This window comes from Onychostoma macrolepis, chromosome 11 (assembly GCF_012432095.1).
Source record: "Onychostoma macrolepis isolate SWU-2019 chromosome 11, ASM1243209v1, whole genome shotgun sequence".
In the NCBI taxonomy this organism is placed as follows: domain Eukaryota; kingdom Metazoa; phylum Chordata; class Actinopteri; order Cypriniformes; family Cyprinidae; genus Onychostoma; species Onychostoma macrolepis.
In genome coordinates, this window is record NC_081165.1 from 16,408,095 (window position 1) to 16,432,868 (window position 24,774).

Below are 24,774 nucleotides of genomic sequence, written 5' to 3' on the forward strand. Positions count from 1 at the left end.
TGCAGCTGGTTCGACGGTTGGCTGGAGATCCCTGGCGGTGGATTTTCGTCTTTCTATCGTCCCGGGAAACCCTGAGAAGCAGCCGCAGCGTTTAATGAGCTCCATTCATCTGGACCAGCATGACCGAGGCGTTTTTTCCCGTCTTGTAGACTGACGTAACAATATTACAATGAAAGGATGCATTTTCTTGGGCTTTATGAAAGTCTCGGCGCTCGTATAGTCACCAGGGGGCATGCACACGTCAATGCAGCGCGGGAAACATTTTAACATCGTAACATTGTAACGTCGGATCGGGGGAACGTTCGAATGGACGTAGGAGCAGCTCCGCGGCTCTTCATATCGCTGTAGTTTGTGTTACGGGAGGTTCCTGCTGCCCCCATCCATCTCTCCGGCTGTTGTTGTGAATTGATCTAACATGGCGACTGTACCCGTCTATTGCATCTGCAGATTACCTTACGACGTAACCCAGTTTATGATCGAATGCGACGCCTGCAAAGACTGGTTTCACGGCAGGTAACCGCAATATTTCGTTCAACTATTTAAGTGTGGATTTGGATGGAAGCGTTTTGCTCGCGTGCGCACATTTTGTATTGCTCTGAAGAGCGAGGGCCGCTTGAAGAAGAAGGCGGAGTTATATTTAGCTGGCTCGGTTGACACATTTTTGTGAACGGTACAAAAAGATTAGCTTAATCGTAAAGCCATTTCTATGTATTTTCCACGATGTGGGCTCGATCTGCGTGCATCGCACGCTTTGGTTGCGTCTTAGACTGGACGTTGTCGTAGTAGTGAGCCGTGGGTGTCTGCGAACACGAATGGCTTTTCTTTTACACATTTTACCTTCCTTTATGCGCCCTATTCGTCCAGATTTGCTCCTACATCAGTGCTTTAGGGGGCTTTGAACTGTATAAAACCCGTCCTTGTCCTTTCTGGTGTCTGCTGGAAGAATAATAGACTGCATATGAGCCAGACATTGCAGATTCAGAGCTGCTCTGCACATTTTTAACACGTATGACACCCGACCATTATCATACACTCTATTCATCATAATCAAAACCAGTAAGTTCAGATTAATTTGCCGTGTAGGTGCTGTGAAGCATCACTGACAGCAGCATGTATCGGAGCAAACGACTTTAATAATGGGAGTCGATCTGTAGTCTGTTATTTTCCGAATTCATCTTAAATTTCCCCCGTTGATTGTTTTGCTTGCTGAGCGAGAGCGAAACTTGCGCGAGAAAAGGTTTCAAATTCTGTTTCTTCAATGTAAACAAAGAACAAGCGTTCCAGTTCACTGACTGATACATTTACGCGCGTTTAATCTTAACCCTTTAATGAGCCGAGTGATTGTTACTCTTCAAACGTTCCAGTCAAGAATCGAACTACATGACGCTTATCATCGTTTAACGATCTCAATAGAGTGACTGTTTAACACGCACATTCAGTGTCGTTGTCAGACCGAATATGCGGTTAACTGCATATTCAAATGTGTAAAAATTGTTTGAATTGACACTGATGGTGTTTGTTTCTGTTGGAGTGACCAAGCTTTACCGCCCTCAGTGATTTTAAACCTCTGTGACCTCTATTAAGAGGGTATGGCTCAGATGAGGAGAGAAACCAGTTATGCCTAAGTATGGCTGAAAAGTGTGTAGGCCTATTAACACAGAAAATTCGTTATTAAGCTGTTTATGACAGCAGTCTTATCAGAAAAATATTTTGAGTCTTTTTAGTAGGTTATGCATGCTGTTGCTTTGTAGCTGCTGTTACTTTGACATTGCAATAGTGCAGTCAAATGTTCATGATAGTAGTTATTTTTTACTAAGCATTAATTTTTGTGCAGTATCTTATCATTTAGTACAAAATCTTTCAATACCGTTAGTTTGGTTCTTCTTTTTATGCTTGCTATAGTTTTAAAATAATCACACAACTTCAAAATAAATAATGTTATCTATAGCATTTAGGTATGCTTAATATGCTTTATAATAGTTTTTCTGTGGAAAATGTAGTGATGTTTATAAGAATTAGCTTTAGGTTCCATACATCTTCACTGAACCGTGAAAAGTTTCAATTGCCGCATTCATAGATATATCATAGATATTATATGCGCACTGTTTATCACTTCTGGATAGACATACAGAATCAGCGCCCGCAGAAATGCACAGAAAGCTCAGATCATACACTTCCCCTGCTCTTTGCGTGTTTGTTTATTAAATATTTTGGTTAATTTGATGATTATAGGAGTGTAATACACTCAGCTTCATTAAACACATTTGACTTCTTGTAAAGCCATTGCACAGAATTCAACTGATAAGCGCTTCTATTTTTATATTTTTTTTTCTCTCTCTCTCTCTTTTTTTAGCCTGGCTAATATTTTTGAATTGTCAGTTCTTACATTTTAAAGTGACGTCCAGCTGGCCATTTGTAGGAAGGACCTCTGGAAGTAACTTAGGATCAGGATTCCCAGAATTATAGAAAATCTGGAACTTGTTAAAGTTGTGTTTTCCAGGCCTGAAAAAAAGGAATTCATACAGTGAAGATACATTTTTTTCTAGTTTGCTCTACTTCATATTTCATTGGCTAAATGGGTGTATGGCTATATTTCAATGCTTGGGTTTAAATTATGAAGAGTAAACATGTTTACAAGCCATAATTATATCTTCTTTTCAGGAATCTTCAAATCAGTGAGTCCAAATGGTTTGTAAAAAATACTTACCACAAATTACTGGAAAGCTAAAAGAAAATGTATAGGTCAAAAAGTGTGGGAACCCACGGCATGTGAACACGGTAACCTCACTTTTTTACCTCACTTTCACCCCTTTGCAGTCATGGTATCTAAAGCTTAACTACAAGACTACTTTATCATTTTTTACTTTTAGAAGCAACTTTTTTTAAACTGAACAGATGAGCATCATCACCAAAGATATTAATAAGAAGTTCCACTTCCACAATATTACATCTTGCTGTTGTTGCCTGAATTAATCATATGACAGTTCTAGTATTTATATGTTTCATAAATGTTTAATCAGTTCCAAAATGTTCCTCTATGATCAGCATACGTTTCCATTGAGAGTAGACGTGTTGATATAATGATTTTTGCAAGCCTACTGGCTGGCGAACAGAAATGAAGACGCTTTTTAACACTGCTGTCTGAAACACACCTGACCACATGCCGCTGTTTGTGGTTGTGGGTGTGTGCTCGCGACTCCTCGGGTGGTAATGAATGACATCATTCCCTTCTTTCACAGGGCAGGATGCCAGCTACAAGTGGCGCATCAGTTCCTAAATGAGATTTGTCCCATTAACGATAATAGCTAGTCTGTGACAGAGCAGCTTTTCTTTGTACTTGGCTTTTTTTTTTTTGTCTGAATCTGTCATGACAGTGTGTAATTACATTGTCTCAGAGTGAGATTCATTGCATTGAATTGCCTTCCAGTTATTTTTTTTTCCTCTGAATTGTCTTGATGTGGCCGATGTGACTCTAGTGACTCTTGTCATACAGGCACGAAATAGAGTACAACAACTGTATTGAGGTACTTAAGGTGTTGTTGCTGCTTTTGAGAAGATGCTTTCTTAGATGTGACTATTTCCGGAAAGCGGTTTTGAGACTTTCTCCTACTGTTGACACTTAACATACAGAATGGCCCTGTAAATAAACATCATCATCATGCGCTCTGCTGCGGATCCATTGCAGACGGTTGTTTGACGATTTAAGGACTACTGTGTCAGCACAATGAGACACGTTGTATTGAATGTAATTTCACAGAGAAAAAGCTGTGTCTGTTTAGTCTTAAAGGAACCATTCACACAAAAATTTATATTCTCTCATTATTTACTCACCTTTCTGTTGTTAAAACCTTCACAGTGTACTTCACATAATATAGCATATAAATATTATTTTATAATGTTTTTAGTGCTTTTTGGATTTAGAAAATTCTACTTTTGGTGTTCTGTACCAGTAAAAATGGGACAGGAGTATGCCATTTTAAACTATTAAAATAGAAAATGTTTTTTTAATTGTAATCATATTTCAAAATATTAGGTTTTAATTTAATTTTAAATTATTTAATAATTTCACATTTAATTTAATCATTTATAGTATCATATTTTTATACAATCATTGAGACTACTATAAAAAAAACATGTTACATATGTACATTAAAGGAATTTTTTAATGTGGAACACAAAATTAGATTTTTTAAGGGTTTGGAATTACATAATGGTGAATAGATAACTGTACAATATAAAATTTTGGCTAAACTGCTTCTTTAATTCGAAAAGGGATTGGCCTCTTAATGGCAGTGTGCAGATGCTCATGATAAGGATTAGCTGAGGAAAGACGAAGAACATCGAAGAGTGTATTTCACTGCTAATCCTGATGCACGAGTGGGCGGTTTGACCCTTCACACCCACATGCACTCTTTGTTGTACTGAGACTCAGTGAGACTTGGCTCCTTTCACTTTTGCTATGATTCAAGGGTGCTGACACCACCCACCATCTGAGTGGACAGCATGTGTGATATTCATACGACTGCACGTAGTAATTATACCACACTGGAGGAGAGCCATAATGGACACTCCCAATTCAGTATTTGCTCATGACCCATGAACAGCTCCTCCTAATGGCAGGAATGTGTTATCGTTTATATTATTATAGGAAGAACATTTGCACTGCAGATGGGGTGACAAAAACGCATACAGTGCCTATAAAAAGTTTTGCGCTTCTTGGAGGTTTTTCATGTTTGCTTCGTTTACACCATTGAATCACAGTGGATTTAATATGTTTTTGTTTTATTTTTGCTACTGATCAGACTTGTAATGTCAATGTAAAACAGATGTGAAGTAATTAAAAATATGAAAACTAGAGAAAATAAAAATTGTTGTTTCTCTCATCACTTGCTCACCCTCATGCTGTTCCAAACCTTTATGACTTTCTTTTTTCTGTGGAACACAAATTAAGATATTTTAGAGAATGTTGGTTTGTTTTGGTTCCTATTGATTTCTGTTGCATTTTTTGATAATACAATGGAGTTAAGTGGGAACCAAAACTTTTTAGGTCTTCACAATATCTTCTATTGTGTTACATAGACGAAAGAAAGCCATTTAGGTTTGGAACAACATGACGGTGAGTAAATGATAACAGAATTTTCATTGTTGGGTGGACTGTCCCTTTTATATGACATAGTTAAATGAAGATCACTTGTGTGAAGTCAAGGGCCACTAAGTGACCACTGACAACTCTGAAGAGTCTGTGATACAACAACTGTTGCTTGGGTGCTTCAACAGCTTAATGGGATAGTGGTGAAGAGAGAGAGCCACTGTTAAAAATGTCACATGATTTAGTTTTAGTTTTGCCAGAAGGCATGTGGTAGACTCTGAAGCCAGCTGGAAGAAGGTTGAGCTTGTTGGCCATCAGACTAAACGCAATATTTGGCATATACTGAACACTGCTTCATCGGAAACGCACCATCTCCACGGTGCAGGACTGGATTATGGACCAGGACGGTTCCCTGGGGCCTTGGACCTCCAAAACCTCAGGACATGTGGCCTGAGCCTGCCAAACAAAGCAGATCACTAGGGCCTCTCTAAGGGGCAGCCATGGCCAGGAAAATAGCAGTGGGTAGATGTGAGAGAGACTTGTTCACACGAGAATGTCTATAATGTTTAGAGGAAGCCATCTGTTAACATTCCCATCCGGAATATTTCATCAGAATTCACGGCTGATTTTCAATGGCTGTCTCTCAGTGGAGTATGATTCTATTAGAACCAGATCTTTGAGTACTTACGTAGGCACAACATATAGGAGATGTGTTTTAAAGAACCACGATTAACCAGATTTTATTTGCCGTAAGTCAGTGCTGATATGCTGTTTGTTATGTTACAGCTGTGTGGGAGTGGATGAAGATGAAGCACCAGATATTGACATCTATCACTGTCCTAACTGTGAAAAGACCCACGGCAAATCCACCTGTAAGTATCTTTCATTTATACTGAGAATGAATTAGGTGTTTACTCAAGCCAAGTCATCTTTATTTATATAGCGATTTATGCAATACCAATTAAAATTTTAAGTTAAATTTTAAACAACAATGGGGTTATTATTCAGCTTAGTGTTGATTCATCAATTATAAAATGTTCAGTTCAGCTATAAGCAGCTCTATAGAAGGCAAACGTTGCTATTCAGCTCAAGTTAATTCATTGTTTCTTGAAACAATTGTTAATTCAGTGTTTCAAGTGTTGCTATTCCCTTGTGTGTATATATATGTATATATATATATATATTTCCAAACATTTATTTTGCCATTAATTGTAATAATCCAGTGAGAATTGACAACAACAAGTGCTCCACACAGAGATCTGATCTCATCATCATCCAGTGTGTCTGGAATGACATGAAGAAACAAAACAAACTTATGTAGGCACAGTATATGGCAATTAATGGCAAAATTGATGTTTGGAAATGTAAACCGATATTTCCTACTGACACGCTACAGCAAAAGATAGAAATAACTAACTTAAAACCATTTTTTAGCTGGTGAAAATTATTAGAACACTAGTATTTTGGCCACCACTGTATATATATATACACATACACACCCTACCGTGAATAAATAATATTAAGCAGCACAAATGTTTTCAACATTGATAATAACACGTTCCTTGATCAGCAAATCAGCATATTAGAATGATTTCTGAAGGATCATGTGACACTGAAGACTGGAGTAATGATGCTAAAATTCAGCTTTGCTATTACAGGAATAAATTACTTTTTAAAATATATTAAAATATAAAACAGTTATAATAACATTCTGTAATGTTACTGTTTTGTTGTATATTTTTCTTTTTTTGTTTGGATGTAATTTAATTTATATTTTAATTAATCATCATTTTCAGTATTATACTTCTGTAAAAACAAAAGTTGAAAAACTTTAATAAATGAAAACAAGCTTTAGAAAAGTGATAATATTGATTTACAACTAAAGTAGAATTATCCCATTTAAGACCACCAACTGAATTTAGATTTATGAAAATAACTGTGACCCTGGACCACAAAACCAGTCTTAAGTCGCTGAGGTATATTTGTAACTATAGCCAAAAATACATTGTATGGGTCAAAATTATCCATTTTTATTTTATGCCAAAAATCATTACGATATTAAGTAAAGATCATGTTCCATGAAGATATTTTGTAAATTTCATACCGTAAATATAGAAGAACTTCATTTGGACAACTTTAAAGGCGATTTTCTCTATATTAAGATTTTTTTGCACCCTCAGATTCCAGATTTTCAATTAGTTGTATCTCAGCCAAATATTGTCCGATCCTAACAAACCATACATCAATGGAAAGCTTATTTATTTAAAAAAATTGACACTTAAGACTGGTTTTGTGGTCCAGGGTCACAGTTCACTTTAAAATGACACCGTTTTGGTTACAAACCAAACCACTATGTTGATGTTTAAAATTTTCTATCTTCTATAGACACTCATACATTTAAGACTTTGTTTCTGCAGCCTGCAAACGTTTTTTTGTTTTGTTTTTGTCTTATTAGGTAATTGTTTTCAATGAAAAATACTTTATATTGTGACAGTAATTAACAGTATTAAGACAGTATATTATGTTCATGGTTGGTTTCATCTGTTTACAATTTTAACAGTGAAAAAGAAAAAGAGCTGGAATAAGCATGACACGGGGCAAAGTGGAGACGTCAGACCGGTTCAAAATGGAAGTCAGGTGTTCATAAAAGAGCTGCGCAGCAGGACATTCCCCAGGTATAGTACACCTGTGTTCAGGCAGCTTTGTGAAGATCATCCTAGCCCAGTGTGAAGAATTTAAAGGGCCAGTGCTCCTGATAATAATGTCCAAGTCCTTCAGTTCCTTTTAGTGTCCAGTAGATGGCGCTCCATGATCAGCTTTGCTCAGGCTCTGAACTTTTCCACCAGACATGCGAACTGATGAAGATTCCAGTATGATGTCTTGGAGAAATTGTGTAGGTGACTGTAGGTAACATGCTGACGGTTTGTTTTCCACTGCAGTTCAGAAGATGTGGTGGTCAAGCTGTCTGGAAGTCAGATGACGTTGGACTACCTTGAGGAGAATGGATTCAATGAGCCAATTCTCATCCAGAAGAAAGATGGGCTGGGGATGGCTATGCCCGCACCCACGTTCTACGTCAGTGATGTGGAAAACTATGTTGGTAAGGGTTTTATCAATGGTCCTCTTTTTTGATGATCAGTATGGAAGTATATCTGTATGTCCAATATGTTTATGTTGTCTTATCTTTTCTCGTTCAAAGGACCTGATGTTCTTGTGGATGTTGTCGATGTAACCAAACAGACACTGAGCAAGATGAAGTTAAAAGAATTTGTTGATTATTACTACAGCACAAACAGAAAGAAAGTATTAAATGTGATCAACCTAGAGTTTTCAGACACAAGGTAAGCAGTCTTATACAAAGTTGGATAGGGTTGTGAAGATAGCAAAATTACAGAAGTCTATACAAATGCCAGTGAAATTTCACATTTTTGGTAGCAATTTTGATACAGCAAATACATTAACGCACACTCCTTTATTTAATTCAAAGGTCATTATTAACATAAATATTAGCAAATTAAAAGGCATTTAGCCTTTTTTTTTTCTTTCTCAGTTAAACATTGCTTCAGTTTTTTTTCTAAGTAATAATGAAAAAATTTAAATGTTCACATTTTACAGCAGAATCATGTAACAACAGAACAGCATTATTAAGTACAATACACACTCTGGATGTCGGTATATTAATGTGTGTCATTAATTTCATTTGGTAAAAGGAATATTTACTATTCTTCATTTTATGTCTCTAGAATGGCCAATATTGTTGAGAGTCCGCAAATAGTTCGGAAGGTATCCTGGGTGGAAAATTACTGGCCTGACGATGCATTGTTGGGGAAGCCCAAAGTGTCCAAATACTGTCTCATATGTGTGAAAGACAGCTACACAGACTTCCACATCGAGTGTGGAGGTGCCTCTGTGTGGTATCATGTACTTAAGGTGACTCCTGCATGTTATATCTCAATGCACTTTATTGCTAAAACGAAAAGTATTTAAAATTTGTGTTATTATTGAAATGATTTTACTTAAGGAAGTGTATTTTTAAATGATTTTAAAGTATGTAATTTATTGATTAATGAATTCATCAGTTATTAATATGGTGTAAAGTAAAACAAAATTCTTAATTTGTTGAGTAGCCGATTTATATTGCAGTCAATAATTAAATTTACTACATAAGATTGACTTTATTACATTGTTCTCTTGAATACTTGATTTTGATTGACCAAGCACTGCATTCAGCCATTGAATACTGTTGCATAGTGGATGTTGAACTTTGTATTTCATCTGTGTGTTGTAAAGGGAGAGAAAATCTTCTTTCTGATCAAGCCCACTTCTGCCAACCTTTCTCTATACGAGCGCTGGAGGTCCTCCTCCAACCACAGCGAGATGTTTTTCGCTGACCAAGTGGACAAGTGTTATAAATGCACACTGAAACAAGGGCAAACTCTTTTCATTCCATCAGGTGAGATTATTTTGAATCATTTTTACTTTTAAATGACTTCATGAAGTTCTTAGATAATAACATTGCCTTGTTTTTATTTAATGGCAGGTTGGATTAATGCAATACTGACTCCTGTAGACTGCTTAGCCTTCTCTGGGCATTTTGTCCACAGTCTGAGTGTGGAGATGCAAATGAGGTCAGTGATCTGCTCAAAATAATGCATCAAAGCGAGAGAAATGTTGCATTTGATGCATTGTTAGATTAGCAGTATCTCTCTAGGGTTTGGAACTGTAGTGTACTAAAGGTTATTGTTTAAACTATGCATACATATATAGAACTGTAAGTACAGTGGGGTGGATGCGAACTGTGGATTATGATGTGGAATTATTAAGGCCTAATGTTTGCCATTTTAAAGTTATTCCATGCAGTTTGCCATGCAATGTCACCTGGTGGAGGGTGATGCAATTGAAGCGCTCAAGCATCAAACCTTCCCTGTTCTGTTCTTGGCACTTCCAAGCCTCTGTAGCAAGGAAAAAAAAGAGGGGAAGTCAAGAGCATATGCTTTTGCCTTCTGAAGTGCCTTTTTCACATGTGTGAGACCACGATTTCCTCTCAAGGCACACTTTTCAGTAATTCTCTATTTGCTTCTCCACTCAGGGCATATGAGGTGGAAAAAAGACTCAAAGTTGCCAGCCTCACTCCATTTCCAAACTTCGAAACAGCATGTTGGTATGTGGGGAAATACTACCTGGAGAGGTTTAAAGGTGAGCAATTAATATAAGGTACTAAAAATAAATATAGAAAAGATATCTTTTTTTATTTGGTTTTGTTGTTTCACCAAACTCACAAGTAAATAACTTCACAGCAACCATTTACGTTATTGCAAACTTAAATCATTCACAGCAAAGCTCCCATGTGTGCCTCCCCCTGAAGTGGCTTCAAAGGTTTTGCTTTCAAAAATTACCTTTCCACCCTGCACAGCACAAGATTTATCCATAATAGTGAACTTGGTGACTGGAAATAAAAAGACCTAATGTCATAAGGTAGACTCAAATGGCTTCCTTCTCCCTCGCTTCGTGCGTGATCCTGGAAGGGGTCTGTTCAGCAGATGAGGAGGGTCTGGATAGCGGCATATTATTGCAGTCATTAGATCGGTGCATCGTGGAGTTCACAGATGATTAGCTTCAAAAGGCAGAATCACTTGCTCCATTACAACCTGCTGTTTAAACTCCCCTCATCTGGCCTTGGACTGTGTGTTTATATTTCCACCATTTTACCCCGTCACGTTACTTAATTTTGCCAGATTGCTGTAGAGCGCACATTGCAAAAAGGACCGCAGTTGGTCTCCAAGCTATCTGATGTTCGGAAGGGGGGGAATTGGCTTTCAAGGTCATCTTTTCAAGGGTTCAACTCTTATGTGTGACTTCAGGTAGAGGGAAAAAAAGCTAACTACTAGACTACAAAAGGACTACAAAAGTCCTTGGCCCCTGGCCCAGCAGGCCGACTGGGCTTCCGCCAGCTCTATTGCTTCCCTTCTCATTTCACTGTTTCAGCTTTCACTTTGTTCATGTTATTAATTTAAATGCAGTGTGGAATATATTTCCTGTAGTGGCTGTGTATCCAGTCCAATGTAATCAATGTTGAAGCCGGTGCTCCAAAAAGGCGAATGACTGTTTTTGGGCCGCTCTGGATTGAAGTAATCAGTTTGATATATGAATGGCCTTTGTTATTGAACAGTAATGGGTTTGGTTGAAAATGTAGTCCATTTTTATTTCTGGTGTAATGTTTCCCCACTTCTTTCAGTGAGTTTCATGCTCTGAGCGTTTCTGACAGGGCGACCACGGCCTTATGCATTGCTGCTAATGATTTAAGGAAAGTTGGACCTTTCACCAATTTGCCTATTTAGAAAACAGCCCTTTCTATGTTACTTATATGGAGTGTTTGGATCCAGATGGGAATAATGGACTCTGATGCTAAATTTCCTGATCATTTTGTAGGTTTACATAAGGCAAACAAACAGCCACCTCCTTACTTGGTACACGGTGCCAAAATTGTCAACGGAGCTTTCAGATCGTGGACTAAAAAACAGGTACATCTTGCAACAAATTGTATTATTTACAATATTCTGTACTAGTTTTGCTGATTTAAATAATGTAACTTGACCGTGACTCTTGCTTTTGTCTTTTTCCAAAGGCTCTTTTAGAACATGAGGATGAGCTTCCAGAAAACATGAAGCCAGCACAGCTCATTAAAGACCTTGCCAAAGAGATTCGGATTTCAGAGGTGAGACGTTGCAAAGTCGTTGGAGACTTGTCTTTACTCTCATTTATTCAGATATGTGACCCTGGACCACAAAACCAGTCAAGTGTCAATTTTTCGAAATTGAGATTTATACATCATCTGAAAGCTTTCCATTGATGTATGGTTTGTTAGGATCAGACAATATTTGGCCGAGATACAACTATTTGAAAATCTGGAATCTGAGGGTGCAAAAAAAAAAATCAAAATATTGAGAAAATCACCTTTAAAGCTGTCCAAATGAAGTTCTTAGCAATGCATATTACTAATCAAAAAGTAATAGTTGAATAGTTGAATAGCTGAAGTTTTTATATATTTACGGTAAGAAATTTACAAAATATCTTCATGGAACATGATCTTTACTTAAAATCCTAATGATTTTTGGCATAAAAAATAGATAATTTTGACCCATACAATGTATTTTTGGCTATTGCTACAAATATACCCCAGCGACTTAAGACTGGTTTTGTGGTCCAGGGTCACATATGATCTTGAATTTTATTATATAGAATGTTTTTGCACGTGTTCAGTCAGCTATTGTCAGAATCAGTAACGGTTTACAACTTCTTCGCTATGTCTCTGACTCAGAACGCAACAAAAGCCATAAAGAATGAACCTAGCAACTCGAAGCCCCCGGCAGAGGAACCCCCGTCTGCTCCATCAGAACCAGAAGAGCCCATGTCCCCTGCTCTCATCTCCACCCCTCCAAGAGATAAGCCAGCCAGGAAGAAAGCCACAAAGCCACCCAAAATGCCCAAGGCACCCAAACCACCGAAGGAACCCAAAATAAAAGAAGGTGGCAAAAAGAAAGCGAAGAAAGTGAAAGATAGTATTTTACCTGAGAAAAAGCCCTCCAGTCTGGCAGCTCTTGAATCCCATGCAAAGGACATCCTGAACAAGATGGACCAGCCCAAAAAAGTAAAGTTTTTTCAGCCTTTCAGTTTTATATATATATATATTTGAAATTACTTGAAAGGGTGTATTTTAACAAAATATTTCAAATGTAAAATGCCGTAAAAATCTCGTCATTTGCATTATTTGATCACAGTGAAAGTCAAATTGTGAAATATAATTGCAATTTAATATAACTGTTTTCGATTTTACATTATATTTTATAGATTTATATTTCTGTGATCCTATCATTACTCCAATCTTCAAAGTCAAATGATCCTTCAGAAATCACTCTAATATGCTAATTTGGTGCTCTAGAAACATTTCTTATTATTGTCAATTTGGAAAACTATGATACATTTTTTAGGATGAATAGGCAATAGTTCAAAAGCAAGTATTTATTTGAAATAATATAAATCTTTTGTAGCATTAGAAATGTCTAACTTCCAGTTAAAGTTTTGAATCAGTTTATTGAAATAAACTGAACATGAACAATAAATAATGATGCAGCACTAGCAGAATCCTTGTGAATATATGGTAAATATATCCCTGATTTAGAACCGTCGGTATGCACTTTAATCCATCATCAATGTCCAACTTTTCTTGTCTCTCACATTACACAGCTGGTAAAGACTGGGATGAGTATTATGGAGAGGGAGACGAGTAAACCGAATGATGTTGATAAGTTTAAGATGATTCGAGAGCATAATAAGAACAAGACGGAGGCCAAATGGAAATATAAGGTAGGTTTGTTAGGTTTACAATGCAAGGAAACAACTGTAATGAATAACTCTGGGTCGTGGTGTAACACAAGCGTAATGATTTCCTCCACTGCAACATAGATCAGTGCTAGAGCGAAGCTTTGAAAATCCATGCAAATATCAAACCCCGACAAGTTGAAAAGTAGCACATAGGGCTTTGGGATCATCCAGAAGTGATTTACACGTTTCAGATCAAAGCAATCAGCAGAAATAACTCTGCGGCTCAGTCACTCTCTCTGTTCTCGGCTCATCAAATCAGCAGAACCCTTTACCCAGGCTCAGAGTTTACCTAATGCTATAATGCTATGTCATATCCCCGACATGCCAGCTAAGTATTTACATATGCCTTCCTTTCTGCTCTAAAAATGAGTGTGTTGTGTCATTATTGCTGGATAACATGGAATGGCTTTTGTAGGAAAAGCTTAATTCTGGTTAACGGCAGGCATTACAGGGCTTTCGTTCAAGGAGGAAAATTCAGTGCCAGACAGCCCAGGAATGTTTGTAGTTGCTCCAAGCCTCCTGATCCGAGTGCTCCTTTGCCGCTTGCCAAACATTTGCAGATGGAGAGGAGTCTCTGCTAGATAGTCTTCAGGGTCATCAGCCGCAATGGCTTCAGTCTTTGACGTCTGATCACAGTGGACGTGGCTCACAGCGAAGACCTGTAAAATGTGTGAGACGGGAAGAACTTGAAAGCACTGATTGTCGTTTGGTGTTTCTTCTCATCTTTCAGAACAGCAAACCCGATTCGTTATTGAAAATGGAAGAAGAGCACAAATTTGACAAAAGTCTACTCAGCCATAAAGACAATAAATTTGCATTTTCATTGTCGAATAAGAAGTTGTTGGGGTAAGTGCAGTTGCATTGAAGTTAATTCCGACATTTAATGATTTTAATAAAAATGACTCCATTATACTAATCATTTAGAAATATTTGAATTCAGTTGACAGCCCTCATTTTGAGCAATTCTGTGTTTTTGCACCAGATTGTCTCTTCTGACAATCCAACTAATGTTCTTTTCCATCATCTGGCTTCCTCAGATCAAAGATGCTCAAGACCCAGACCAATTCGAGTGTTTTTGGCTCAATACAGAACATTAAGGAAGAAAAACCCAAGCCTGTGAGAGACGAGTATGAGTATGTCTCTGATGAGGGGGAGCTTAAGATTGATGAATTCCCAATCAGGAGGAAAAAGAACGCAGTCAAGAGAGACTTTTCCTGTAAGGTTTCATGATATGCGATTTGGGCCAGGGTGATTTTTTGATTAAATAAAACATCATTTAAGAGCAAAAATGATTATAGACTTTATAATCAGGCCCAGATGGAATCTGAAGGCTTCTGTTGCATTTATTTACACTGATTTTAGGCGAAAATCTACAGAAATGAGTGTTAAACAGAGTGGATAGTACTATAGTCTTATTGGTATCTGAAAGTATAATCAAAAATGTTTAATAAACAAACACAAATGGGGCAGAGCAAGGGCCCAAAATTAAATCTGCCAATGACGAGTGAATTAAGTACAATTTTACTGGTCATAAAGAATTCTTATTCTCCTGTTTTTCATTATTTTAATAATATATTAAGTATTAAAAATGTAGTAGTTTTTAAGAAGTAATATTTTGTCCTAATAGTGAATAATTTTGCTTTTTTATTTCTTTTTCTTGCATTAGTAGATATACAGACGCAGCAATTATTTCACATTTGTTACCACATATAGTAAAAAAAAACACTTAAGATGGTAAATTGCAAGTCAAAGTTGCAGTTACTGTCCTGTGCATTTCATTTAATGACAGTTTTTGCTGTTAATTTTGCTCCCTGGCTGATGCACATGTAGAAATTTGTGAGTGACAGCCATTCAGATTACGTGGAAATCTGCTACCACCGATTCCATGTGGGCTTGCCCATAAGAGATACACTTGTCTTTTAACTTTCATCTCATGCTATGTGAGAATAATGCTGAACATCTGATGTTATTTACAGTTTTATCAAACATCAAAGAGCCTATTCAGCCAGCCAAAAAGCCAAAGCTACAACAGTCGGACACGAAGGTGAGCATAAACTCTATTTAGATAGTCGGTCCAGTGTTATTTAACAGAACATCAATAATATTTCTCTTTAATCAGACAGTGGTAATAACATTAAAAGGCTGATTGACAGTAAACAGGAAGAAATTAGGATAAAATCTAAATCTCCAATCTTTATTTCATGAAGTAGCTGATTAAGTCCTTCTGGATGCATTTAAAACATCGTAGCGCTGATGTTCTCGGCTTGTAATAATTCACCCATTATGTTCTGACTTAAACCAACATACGGCACAAATCAAAGAGAGCAAGTTGCAAGACAGAGCCAAATATCACCTCAAAACTGATGAAGGAAATAGCTGTGGACTGAATCAAATGAGAGTGAGAAAGTTAATCACGACAGAGGCCCACAGGCGAACTGTGTGAGGGGTTACAGAAGGTTACAGGATATACCAATAAAAACCCACAAACCTAAGAAAAATCATGTCTACTTTTTGCAGTATGTGTGCTTAGGTCAGGGTATATTAGAATGTATTTTACTAAAGCGCAACATTCACCAGCATCTGTGAAATAGAGTGTGTTTATACTCTTGTTATTTCAGAATCCAGATTCATCAGATGAGGAATCTCTCCACATAGACACAGAGGCCAAGGCAGAGGTCAAAGGTCGTAACTCCAAGGTCTCTAAGAATAAAGGAGGCAGTTCAGCTGGGATTCTGGATCTCCTGCAGGCCAGCAAACAAGTGGGCGGCATTGACTACAGCAACAACAGGTACACACATGACCGTTTTCCATACGTGCGTGAAAGGCTTTATTTAATAGCTCTTAATAGGTTACTTCTTTATTGTTATTTTAGATTTGCTTTGGTATTTTTAGCTGCAGAACTTTAAAGAGTGCCACTTCTGTGAATTTTAGCTTGGTATACTTTGGCATGCTGAGACTATCAGAATTTCCCTCTAGTACAGCATTGCCTTCAGTATTACATTTCATAATCCATAGCCTTCAGTGATTGAGTAGGTTTTGTGCTATAAAGTAATATTTAGCCCATATATTTATTGATTTGAACCTCTGTCAATTTCGCATTTAAGCTTATATTTTTAAAATGTTTTAAATGCATATACACATGTAGACACACATCTCTGGCTCTTGCGCTGCATCCGACTGTTTGTTTCAAGTTAAAAGAGTTTAAAAATACATGGCATTCTGTCCCACGCTGTTTTGTACACAAGAATGTGTCTTGTGTGAAAAATAATGACTAGTTTCTGATGTACATGACCCTAAACTAGTGTAATTATACAAGGCTTCCTTAAGCAGCTAGTTGTTTAGACAGTCCTTAGTAGATGTATTTTCATGATTCATGTGGTATGTTTTGCACATAACACACGCTAATGTGACAGAGTATGGATATTGGATATGTTTTGTCTTTGGCAGAGGGCCATAGGGAACATACAGTTTATGATGAAGCATGTTCCTGACCCTTAAAGAACTGAAACGCGTCATATTTCTAGCTTAACTGTTAGTTCTTAAACTTCACACTGACTGTAAACACATCGAGCACATCTGTCGAACGATGGCGAAAGTAATAGTTTGCACGGTTCTTTATAAGCGGTTTACATGTGCTGGCATTATTTGTTTAATCCCTCTGCACTATTAATTTGTCAAATACAGCAAAAGCTTCAGGCCATTCCTCTTCATTTTACTGTTTGCTGTTTTGGGCACATTTTTGATGGTCTATTTCCACTGCGCTGAAAGCTGCAAATCAGCTCAACACAAAATGAGAACGAAAACATGGCTAAAATATGTTAATTTCTCAAATTATTTTTTTGTGCTTTTAAACCTGACATATGACTGCAGGATTGTGGGGAGGAAATGCTTCCAGTCAGTTTCGACCACATTAAACGAGCTTTTGACTCATTGTTCCACTTCACTGGTTAATCACTTAATAGGTGGTAATCTGCACAGGCTAAATCTGTATTTTCTGCTGGTTACCTCAAGCTCGAAAGCAGATGTGGACACAATAGTCTTCTCAGTTCATATGGCAGAATCTTCTTGTGACACGAAAAGATCGACGGTATATGAAGAGATTTATATGATGATTAGCAGGAAATGAACGTTTAGTGACAGGTAAGTTAGATGAGCAAGAGTGAGATGTGCAGATTGGTGGTTTATTGGTTTAGCGGATGTGATTGTAAGAGAACAAGTAAGTTCTGGCTTGTGCTTTCGGTTTTGGTTGAATGATGGTTCAGTATAAATGGGAGTAGAGACATTATAGACAATGCAGGCATACCTTGTGTTGAATCTTCATGTTAGTTTGCCAGGCCCACCCATTAAATATAATTACCAGCGAAACGGTTGCTTTAGATTTAAGTCCAGACAACAATGCCATACGTCAGCTGCAGTGGAAATTACATCAAACATTTTTATGGCAGTTTAAAGGTGATGTGTGTAATGTTTTCAATATTAAAATATACTATAACATGAAAGATATTTCAGTATTATATACAATTTTTTTTTTATGTAAACTATTTGTTTTTCCCTGAAAGTGCAAACAATGAGTTTCCATCCACATTTTTGGGATATCATCAGTGTTATTTTAGTATTAGTTATATATTAATATAGTATTTATTAATTTTTTGAATTAGCTTTTATATATTCACTTTTAATTTAAGTTTAAACTTTGGTAATTTTATGTGCTGGGTACTTAATTTTATTTTAGTTAGTTGTCAAGGCAACATTTCTAATTTTCATTTAAATTTTCTTTTATTTATATCAAGATGCAAACAGAAATTTAATAATGCACATAAAAAAAATAGATATATATATTTTGCATTTATTAAGCGATTGAAGACGTGAACCGTAACTACAGTGGAAGCACACATTTACTTCATGTGGTTGAATTATTTGGCCAGGATATACTGCTTCATTTTCGTGATTTAGATTTTTAATTGTAAATAAAAGCATTTTGACAGTGTCTGTTTGGGACAATTTGTCTGGGAAATCTGTCTGACTCACTAGTGGTGCAGAAATTACACACTTCACCTTTAACTGTGCGTCTCCAACCTCGTTGCTTTCCATCACCCGACTCACTACCTAAAATTCGAATCGCTTCTCATTGCCACTGACACTCGGAGTAATGTACGTGTGTGTTGTGTATTTCTCATTGATGGACTTACAGTCAGCCACCTGCATCCCCCAGCACACAGGAGGCCATCCAGGGCATGTTGTCCATGGCTAACCTGCAGTCATCAGACTCTTGTCTGCAAACGTCCTGGAGCAATAGCCAAGCAAAGAACAACTCGCACAGCAGCACAGCCAACAAGAAGCAGAGCAGCGTGGCCGGAGCAGGAGGTAACAGCAAGCGACCGGCCAAACGCTTGCCCAAGAAGACGCAAAAGAGCAGCAGCATGGATAGTTTGGACATGTTTTATGATGACCAGGACCACCTGGAAGCTTGCTTTAAGGATTCTGATTATGGTAAGTTCTTCAAACGGATTCTTTTACTTGCGACAGTTGATGCAAAGTTGACTTACTTTCTTCTGAGGAACCCAAAAGATATTTCAAAAAAAGAGTTTTTGTTGTCCATACAATTAAGTTGTGTAATGTTGCTTGGACCCCAACATTCAGAAGAAATAAAGGTTTGGAATGACATGAGGGTAAGTAAATGATGACATTTTCATTTTGCCTTTAAGAACCCATTTGGAAAACAGATTGTAATTCTCTCGTACCTTCATCTTGGATAGCTTGTTTGCACTATTATCAAGACCAATTAGTTCCTCTGAGACAATTTGTCAAGGATGTTTTATGATGACTTGGAATTAATTGCCCAGGTGCCCTTAGAGCAAAGCCAAACAATGTAAATCTGCTCTATCAATGTTCTGATTAGAGTTTGATTTTGATTTAAGAGTTCTCATTCACGGCGAAGTGACAGGCGTGTTTACTCTCAGCTAGAACTTTTCAGTCCCCCCTTCTGAGTGGTCTCTTTTATAGCTTTTGTGAACCCATTCCAAGAACAGCAAGACCATTAGTAGCCTGTTAATAATCCATTAGCATGAGTTTTAAACTGTTGTTTTAAATGCTTTTTGATCTGATACCCTAATTAGTCATTACTAGCACGCACATTCCCGTTCGGACTCACACTAAGAGAGAGTTTTATCAAACACACAGGCATTCCTCCTTTCTGTAAACATTTTTTTTTTCTTTGACTTGATAATTTAATTGTTGGAAATTGCGTGTTCCTGAGTAGTTGAGTTCAAAGAAGCTAGGTGCATGCAGGCCGAGGCAGGGCAAGGAACAGCTGCCGTGCATCTGTGTCACGCTAACATCCTGTCCAATGAGAAAATACTTAGCACTGTAGTTTATGGAGTGCAAAACAGGGTGCTTTCTCATGTAAAGCTTTGAAATGCACATTTACATTGCTTTCTCTAGCGACTTTAAACCATACATATGGCGTTCCAAAAGGAATGAAAATGGTGGCATCTGTAGAATTAGCTAACTTTTGCTTTTTGGAACCATGCATTTTCATTTATTTATTTTTGTTTGTTTTGTTTGCTTATAAAGATAATATTGTTAAACTGTTTAAGTATGGTTGTTATCATGTTTATTTTAAATGTATTACTCTGTATTAATTGCCACGAATGTATAGCCTTAGATGCTGATATGGCATTAAATGAAAATTATGTTTTTGTTTGTTTTGTTTTGTTTTTTTCCAGTTTATCCATCTCTGGAGTCTGAGGAGGACAGTCCCATTTTCAAATCGAGATCGAAAAAAAGGAAAAATACAGATGACACTCCATATAGTCCAACAGGTACTGCAAAGTTTACAGTTTCAGGTGGGAATCTGACTATAATGTAAACTGAATGACATGGGATTATATTCATACTGTTGCAGCACGAGTTGGGCCCACTGTACCACGACAGGAGAGACCAGCTCGGGAGGGGGCACGTGTAGCGTCCATAGAGACAGGATTGGCAGCTGCCGCGGCTAAATTGTCTCATCAGGTTAATGCTTTATTCTATTTCTATTTCTGCTTTCCTATTTTTAAATGAAGTAAATTCTAGCGATGCACAATTACTGTATATAAAACTAAAATTGCAATACGGCTTAGTGTGATTTAATTCATTACATAAATACATGTGGTGTGTGTTTCAAGGTGAATCACTGAACTGTGTTCATTTCCATGCATGCAGCTCATATTCGAATGTTTTCATTGTCTTGGCTCAGTTCAAAGTTCAAACTCCATTTGTGCATCTGCTCTGAGCTTGGTTCGCTCATAACTGGTATTTGGGAATATATATCAACCATCTTCTCATAGTTGTAATAAAAAGCATTTATACACTTACTGTTATCAGTAAATGAGAAGTTGTGGTTTTCCACCAAAAAAAGCTGAATTGGATTCAAATTTGAAAATGTAGAAAGACGGCTAGTATTAGTATTGTAATTTTACAGTTGTACTGTTAAATACAATTATTGTATATTTTTATTACAGTGAAATATTACAATAGTATTAAGAATTTTAGTTAGTAATAATAGGAATAAAATAATTACAATTATTATAATATTGATAATCACAGAATTTTGGCCTAATTCTGCAGCCTCACAAACAAGCAGAGCAAACCTAATCCAATTAAAACTGCAATCGCAGTTTTTCCCAGAGAAATTGCATTGGCATTCCCCCCCCAATCATATAGCTCTAGTAAATACTGTGTAAAACTATTCATTTAATTACAATTTTGTGGTTGTTGCATTTGAAATCATTGCATCGCACCTTTCTATTCATTTACAGTCCAAATGCCTGAGACCACATGAACATTTTATCCTGGACATAGTTTGTATAATTTTGAAAGATTAGTTTAGGAATTTGATGTAAAATGAAGAAATTATTTAACATCTTGCACTGTTTATGGTCACAAATTTGTGGCATTGACCCTGTGAACTCCTTTGTGTCTTAAAGCACAAGACAAGCACATTTTCAAATCATGCTGGAGAACATGATCTTCAGGTTTTACACACACTTGTGAAGTTGATGCAGTTCGAGTGTCATTAAAGTAAAAGAGATGAATACCAAGAAATTCTGAATCCTTCCTAATAGCTTCCATTTTTTTAATAGAAACATCTGTAAGGCTGATTAAGCTAAATGACCCTACTAACTAGTTCTTGCTACAGGAGGAGCAGAAGATCAAGAAGAAGAAAAAGAGTACCAAAAAGAAGCCCATAGCTGTAGAGGAGCCTCTCAAACTCTCTCAGGACAGCAGCTCTCCAGATCCCACCCCTGACTCTGAGACCAACCTGGGCGACCACGAGTACAGCACTGGAACGAGCAAGACCGCCGGCAGCTCGCAACCCATGGCCCCCGGAGTCTTCCTCAGCCAGCGACGGCCTTCATCATCATCGTCATCTCAGAACACCTCATCTGTCCCGCCAGCAAAAGTCGAACGTGGGAACTCGACAGACGCCAAAGGTGATTTTGGTGATGAGTATCGATTCATGTTTAAGGTTTGTTTATACTGCACTGGCCAATATGAGAGTTGCAATTTTGCAATTTATTGACACAGCTGTGGCTTAATAATGTATTGCCGTGATCACAGAGTTGCAAAGTTGTTGTCGCATATGCTAACCATTTTGCTTTGTCTCGCCCACAGCCAAGCGGCTAAAGAAAGGAATGGCAACGGCCAAACAGAGACTTGGAAAAATCTTAAAGATTCATCGTAACGGCAAGCTCCTGCTGTAACATGGACAATGGGTGACTCAGACTTTCTCCTGATGTTTATGGACCCGTGGACTGATCCCTCCCTCCCTCCCTCGACGAGCCCGGGATGAGAGCATAAGGACTGAAACGGACGGGATCGCGAACAGGATCCCACAAGTTTTCAATTTCTAAGAAGAACATAGTTCAGATAGGTTTTTGCCTCTTCTTTTACTTTATAACTTTCAGATATTAAAAATGTACAGAATACCTGCTCTTAATATTTTGTAAGAAGAATTTGTCTTGTTTTACTACGGCTATCAGTTTATCAGGGGTTGCTAATATATTATAAGATACAGTACATAGCAGTCATTCCAAGATAAAGAAAGTATCCCTTGCATGTATTCCAGTTGCATGCATTGTTTTGATGAGGGGAAAGGGTTGGTGGAAGGTTGCAAACAAGAAATTCATTTTTGCTTTTTGGATGTGGCTTATCATTGTCTTTTTTTGATTTTTTTTTAACAAGTATTACTGAAGACATGACGATTTTCACAGTAACCGTTGGGTGATTTTAATATCCCCCATTTGGAATTTACTTTCCTTAATCCTTAAGCAAAAAAAGCATTTTTATACGCATAACCTACATGGGACAACTGAAAAAGTACTTTTCTGTTTGCTAAGCACTATCGCAGATAATATTTATTGACCTAATATAATTGTACATGTCATAGGTAGTTTGAAGCCCTAAGGCACTTACAAAACTTCAGTGAAGCACAAATATGAACTCATATTTTTAGTAACATTGTATATCTTCACAGCTATCTTTTTTTTTCTTTTTTTCTACAAATATAGGGAAAAAAAGAGTTTTTTGTGGGGAAAATTTTGACAAATCGCTGAACATGCATATCGATAACAAACCATATTTTCACTAAATTACATGGTTGAAATATCTTATTTTCCCCTGTTGGTTTAGCAAATCATCGTATCACATGAAATAAAATGAATTGTTAGCACGTCTTTTAAAATGTTATTTATATATTTTTGTTGTTTTTAGACATTGATACTACAATCAGTTTTATGTCATACTGTTTTTTTTGTTTTTTTTTATTGTTTGACAACGTAGCTCTTATTACGGTTACAAAACACTCGCCAAAAACAACGAAACACTACATGAATGGGATCTCTAGCACTGATGATAAGCCTCATCCATGACATTTCACTACATGGGGATACTTTCTCTCTTCTGTTTGTTTCACAGGCAGCACCAATTACCCTAGAATGAAATATGCATTTATATTGCTTCACAGAACAGTATGTAGAATGTAGCCTGTATATAGCTTTTTAAATGACTACTTTTTGTATCCTTTTTTCCTTAATACTTCATTATACATTTTTACTAGTTTTTGCTAATTACAGACAAAAATATATATAAAGATATAGAAATAGTCATTACCTTTTCAATTTTTTGTTAGATACACAATAGCTGAACTTTTTTTAACCATTGTTTTGTTTTCATTTCGTTCTGTTACGTTAGACAAAAGGTGTTGCCTGGAGAACAAAATAAACATTGTAACATTTATTCTCATATGGCCTTACATGCAGAAAACCATGTGTATTATGATTCATTTATGATGGGGGAGAAGGAAAAAATCAACAACATTTCTACAACCAGCCTGACATTTGAGCTAAAATACCCCTGATGGATTTTAAAGTTATTTTACTAGCACCTTGTGAAGTGTTTTCTGTGTCAGTGATGTAATTTATTAATGTTTGTAGCCTTTTATACTTGTATAATTCTTAAGAGGTTTTGTTTTAAATATTTTATCAGTCTGTGAGCCCCTTAGGACACTTTTATCATTAACATTGGGCAATAGTTCCTTCTTTTTTTATTTTTTTTTGTCTTAGCAAAACCACGTCTTTATTGTTTTCATCAAATCAAGTGCAACTGCTCATCAATACAAAATGTTACATTATTATTGTTATTATTATTATTATTAAGCAGCTATTTTCATCATGCCATGAGTTTTATTTTGGTAATAGAGTATGTACATTCTTAACCAGGTTTACTGTGCTCATAAATTGCAGTGTTTTAGTTACCGATGTAAATCTTGTATCCACCTTTCCGATTCGAAACACTCAGAATCTTTGTCAATGGAACTATTTCAGGTTTTTATTTGTACAAAATGTGTGTTGCTTTGTTGTGGTTTATTTTTATATGTTCAAACAATTAAATGCATCCACTGTTTCATGGCAGTGAATGATACTTTTGTAGTAGTGCACTCTGTTTTTCTGACTCACAGAGATGTGTTTTGAATTATCGTCTATCTATAAATGTCTTTCTTTCTTGCTGTTTATTTTTAACCTTTTGTATTAAGCTTCATCGTCCCGTGCGTAATTTGTTTTTGTAAAAGCGACGAGTCGCTCGTTATGTATTTAAGTCTGTTCCCATTTCATAATGGCACACAAAAGTCAGTTTTGGTAACATGTTCTTCCGCCATTCATATGGAATGGCAGGGCTACACACGTTCTCTGGAACATGCTGTGGTAATTACTTTTAAATGGGCTCATGCTACTGTACCATTCAGGTCTGATGCCCTGGAGAAA

At 36.8% G+C, this 24,774-nt stretch overlaps 1 protein-coding gene across 4 annotated transcripts; it reads left to right on the top strand.

The window, feature by feature from the left end:
• Window positions 1-24,437, top strand: phf2 (PHD finger protein 2). 4 transcript variants are annotated; one of them, XM_058790865.1, is made up of 22 exons: window positions 1-513; window positions 5,876-5,961; window positions 7,650-7,764; window positions 8,029-8,189; window positions 8,289-8,430; window positions 8,833-9,019; window positions 9,380-9,542; window positions 9,630-9,717; window positions 10,179-10,285; window positions 11,519-11,610; window positions 11,715-11,804; window positions 12,408-12,737; window positions 13,334-13,453; window positions 14,202-14,317; window positions 14,509-14,687; window positions 15,448-15,515; window positions 16,090-16,259; window positions 18,663-18,961; window positions 20,197-20,292; window positions 20,376-20,485; window positions 21,651-21,980; window positions 22,127-24,437. In XM_058790865.1, the coding sequence occupies exons 1-22, from the start codon at window positions 416-418 to the stop codon at window positions 22,136-22,138; spliced, it is 3,159 nt and encodes a 1,052-aa protein (XP_058646848.1). In that variant the 5' UTR covers window positions 1-415; the 3' UTR covers window positions 22,139-24,437. The 4 variants fall into 4 exon arrangements, with proteins under 4 accessions (XP_058646848.1, XP_058646846.1, XP_058646847.1 ...); XM_058790863.1 differs by having other exon boundaries at window positions 21,651-21,945; XM_058790864.1 differs by having other exon boundaries at window positions 18,684-18,961; window positions 21,651-21,945.
• Window positions 24,438-24,774: the final 337 nt, after the last annotated feature.

What these genes read in the sequence shown, in the direction of transcription:
- phf2 (XM_058790863.1), top strand. Translation starts at nt 416, where the DNA reads ATGGCGACTGTACCCGTCTATTGCATCTGCAGATTACCTTACGACGTA. An exon ending in CTAGAGTTTTCAGACACAAG is followed by an intron (nt 8,431 to 8,832) that starts GTAAGCAGTCTT and finishes TTATGTCTCTAG; the next exon opens with AATGGCCAATATTGTTGAGA. An exon ending in ATTGACTACAGCAACAACAG is followed by an intron (nt 16,260 to 18,662) that starts GTACACACATGA and finishes ATGGACTTACAG; the next exon opens with TCAGCCACCTGCATCCCCCA.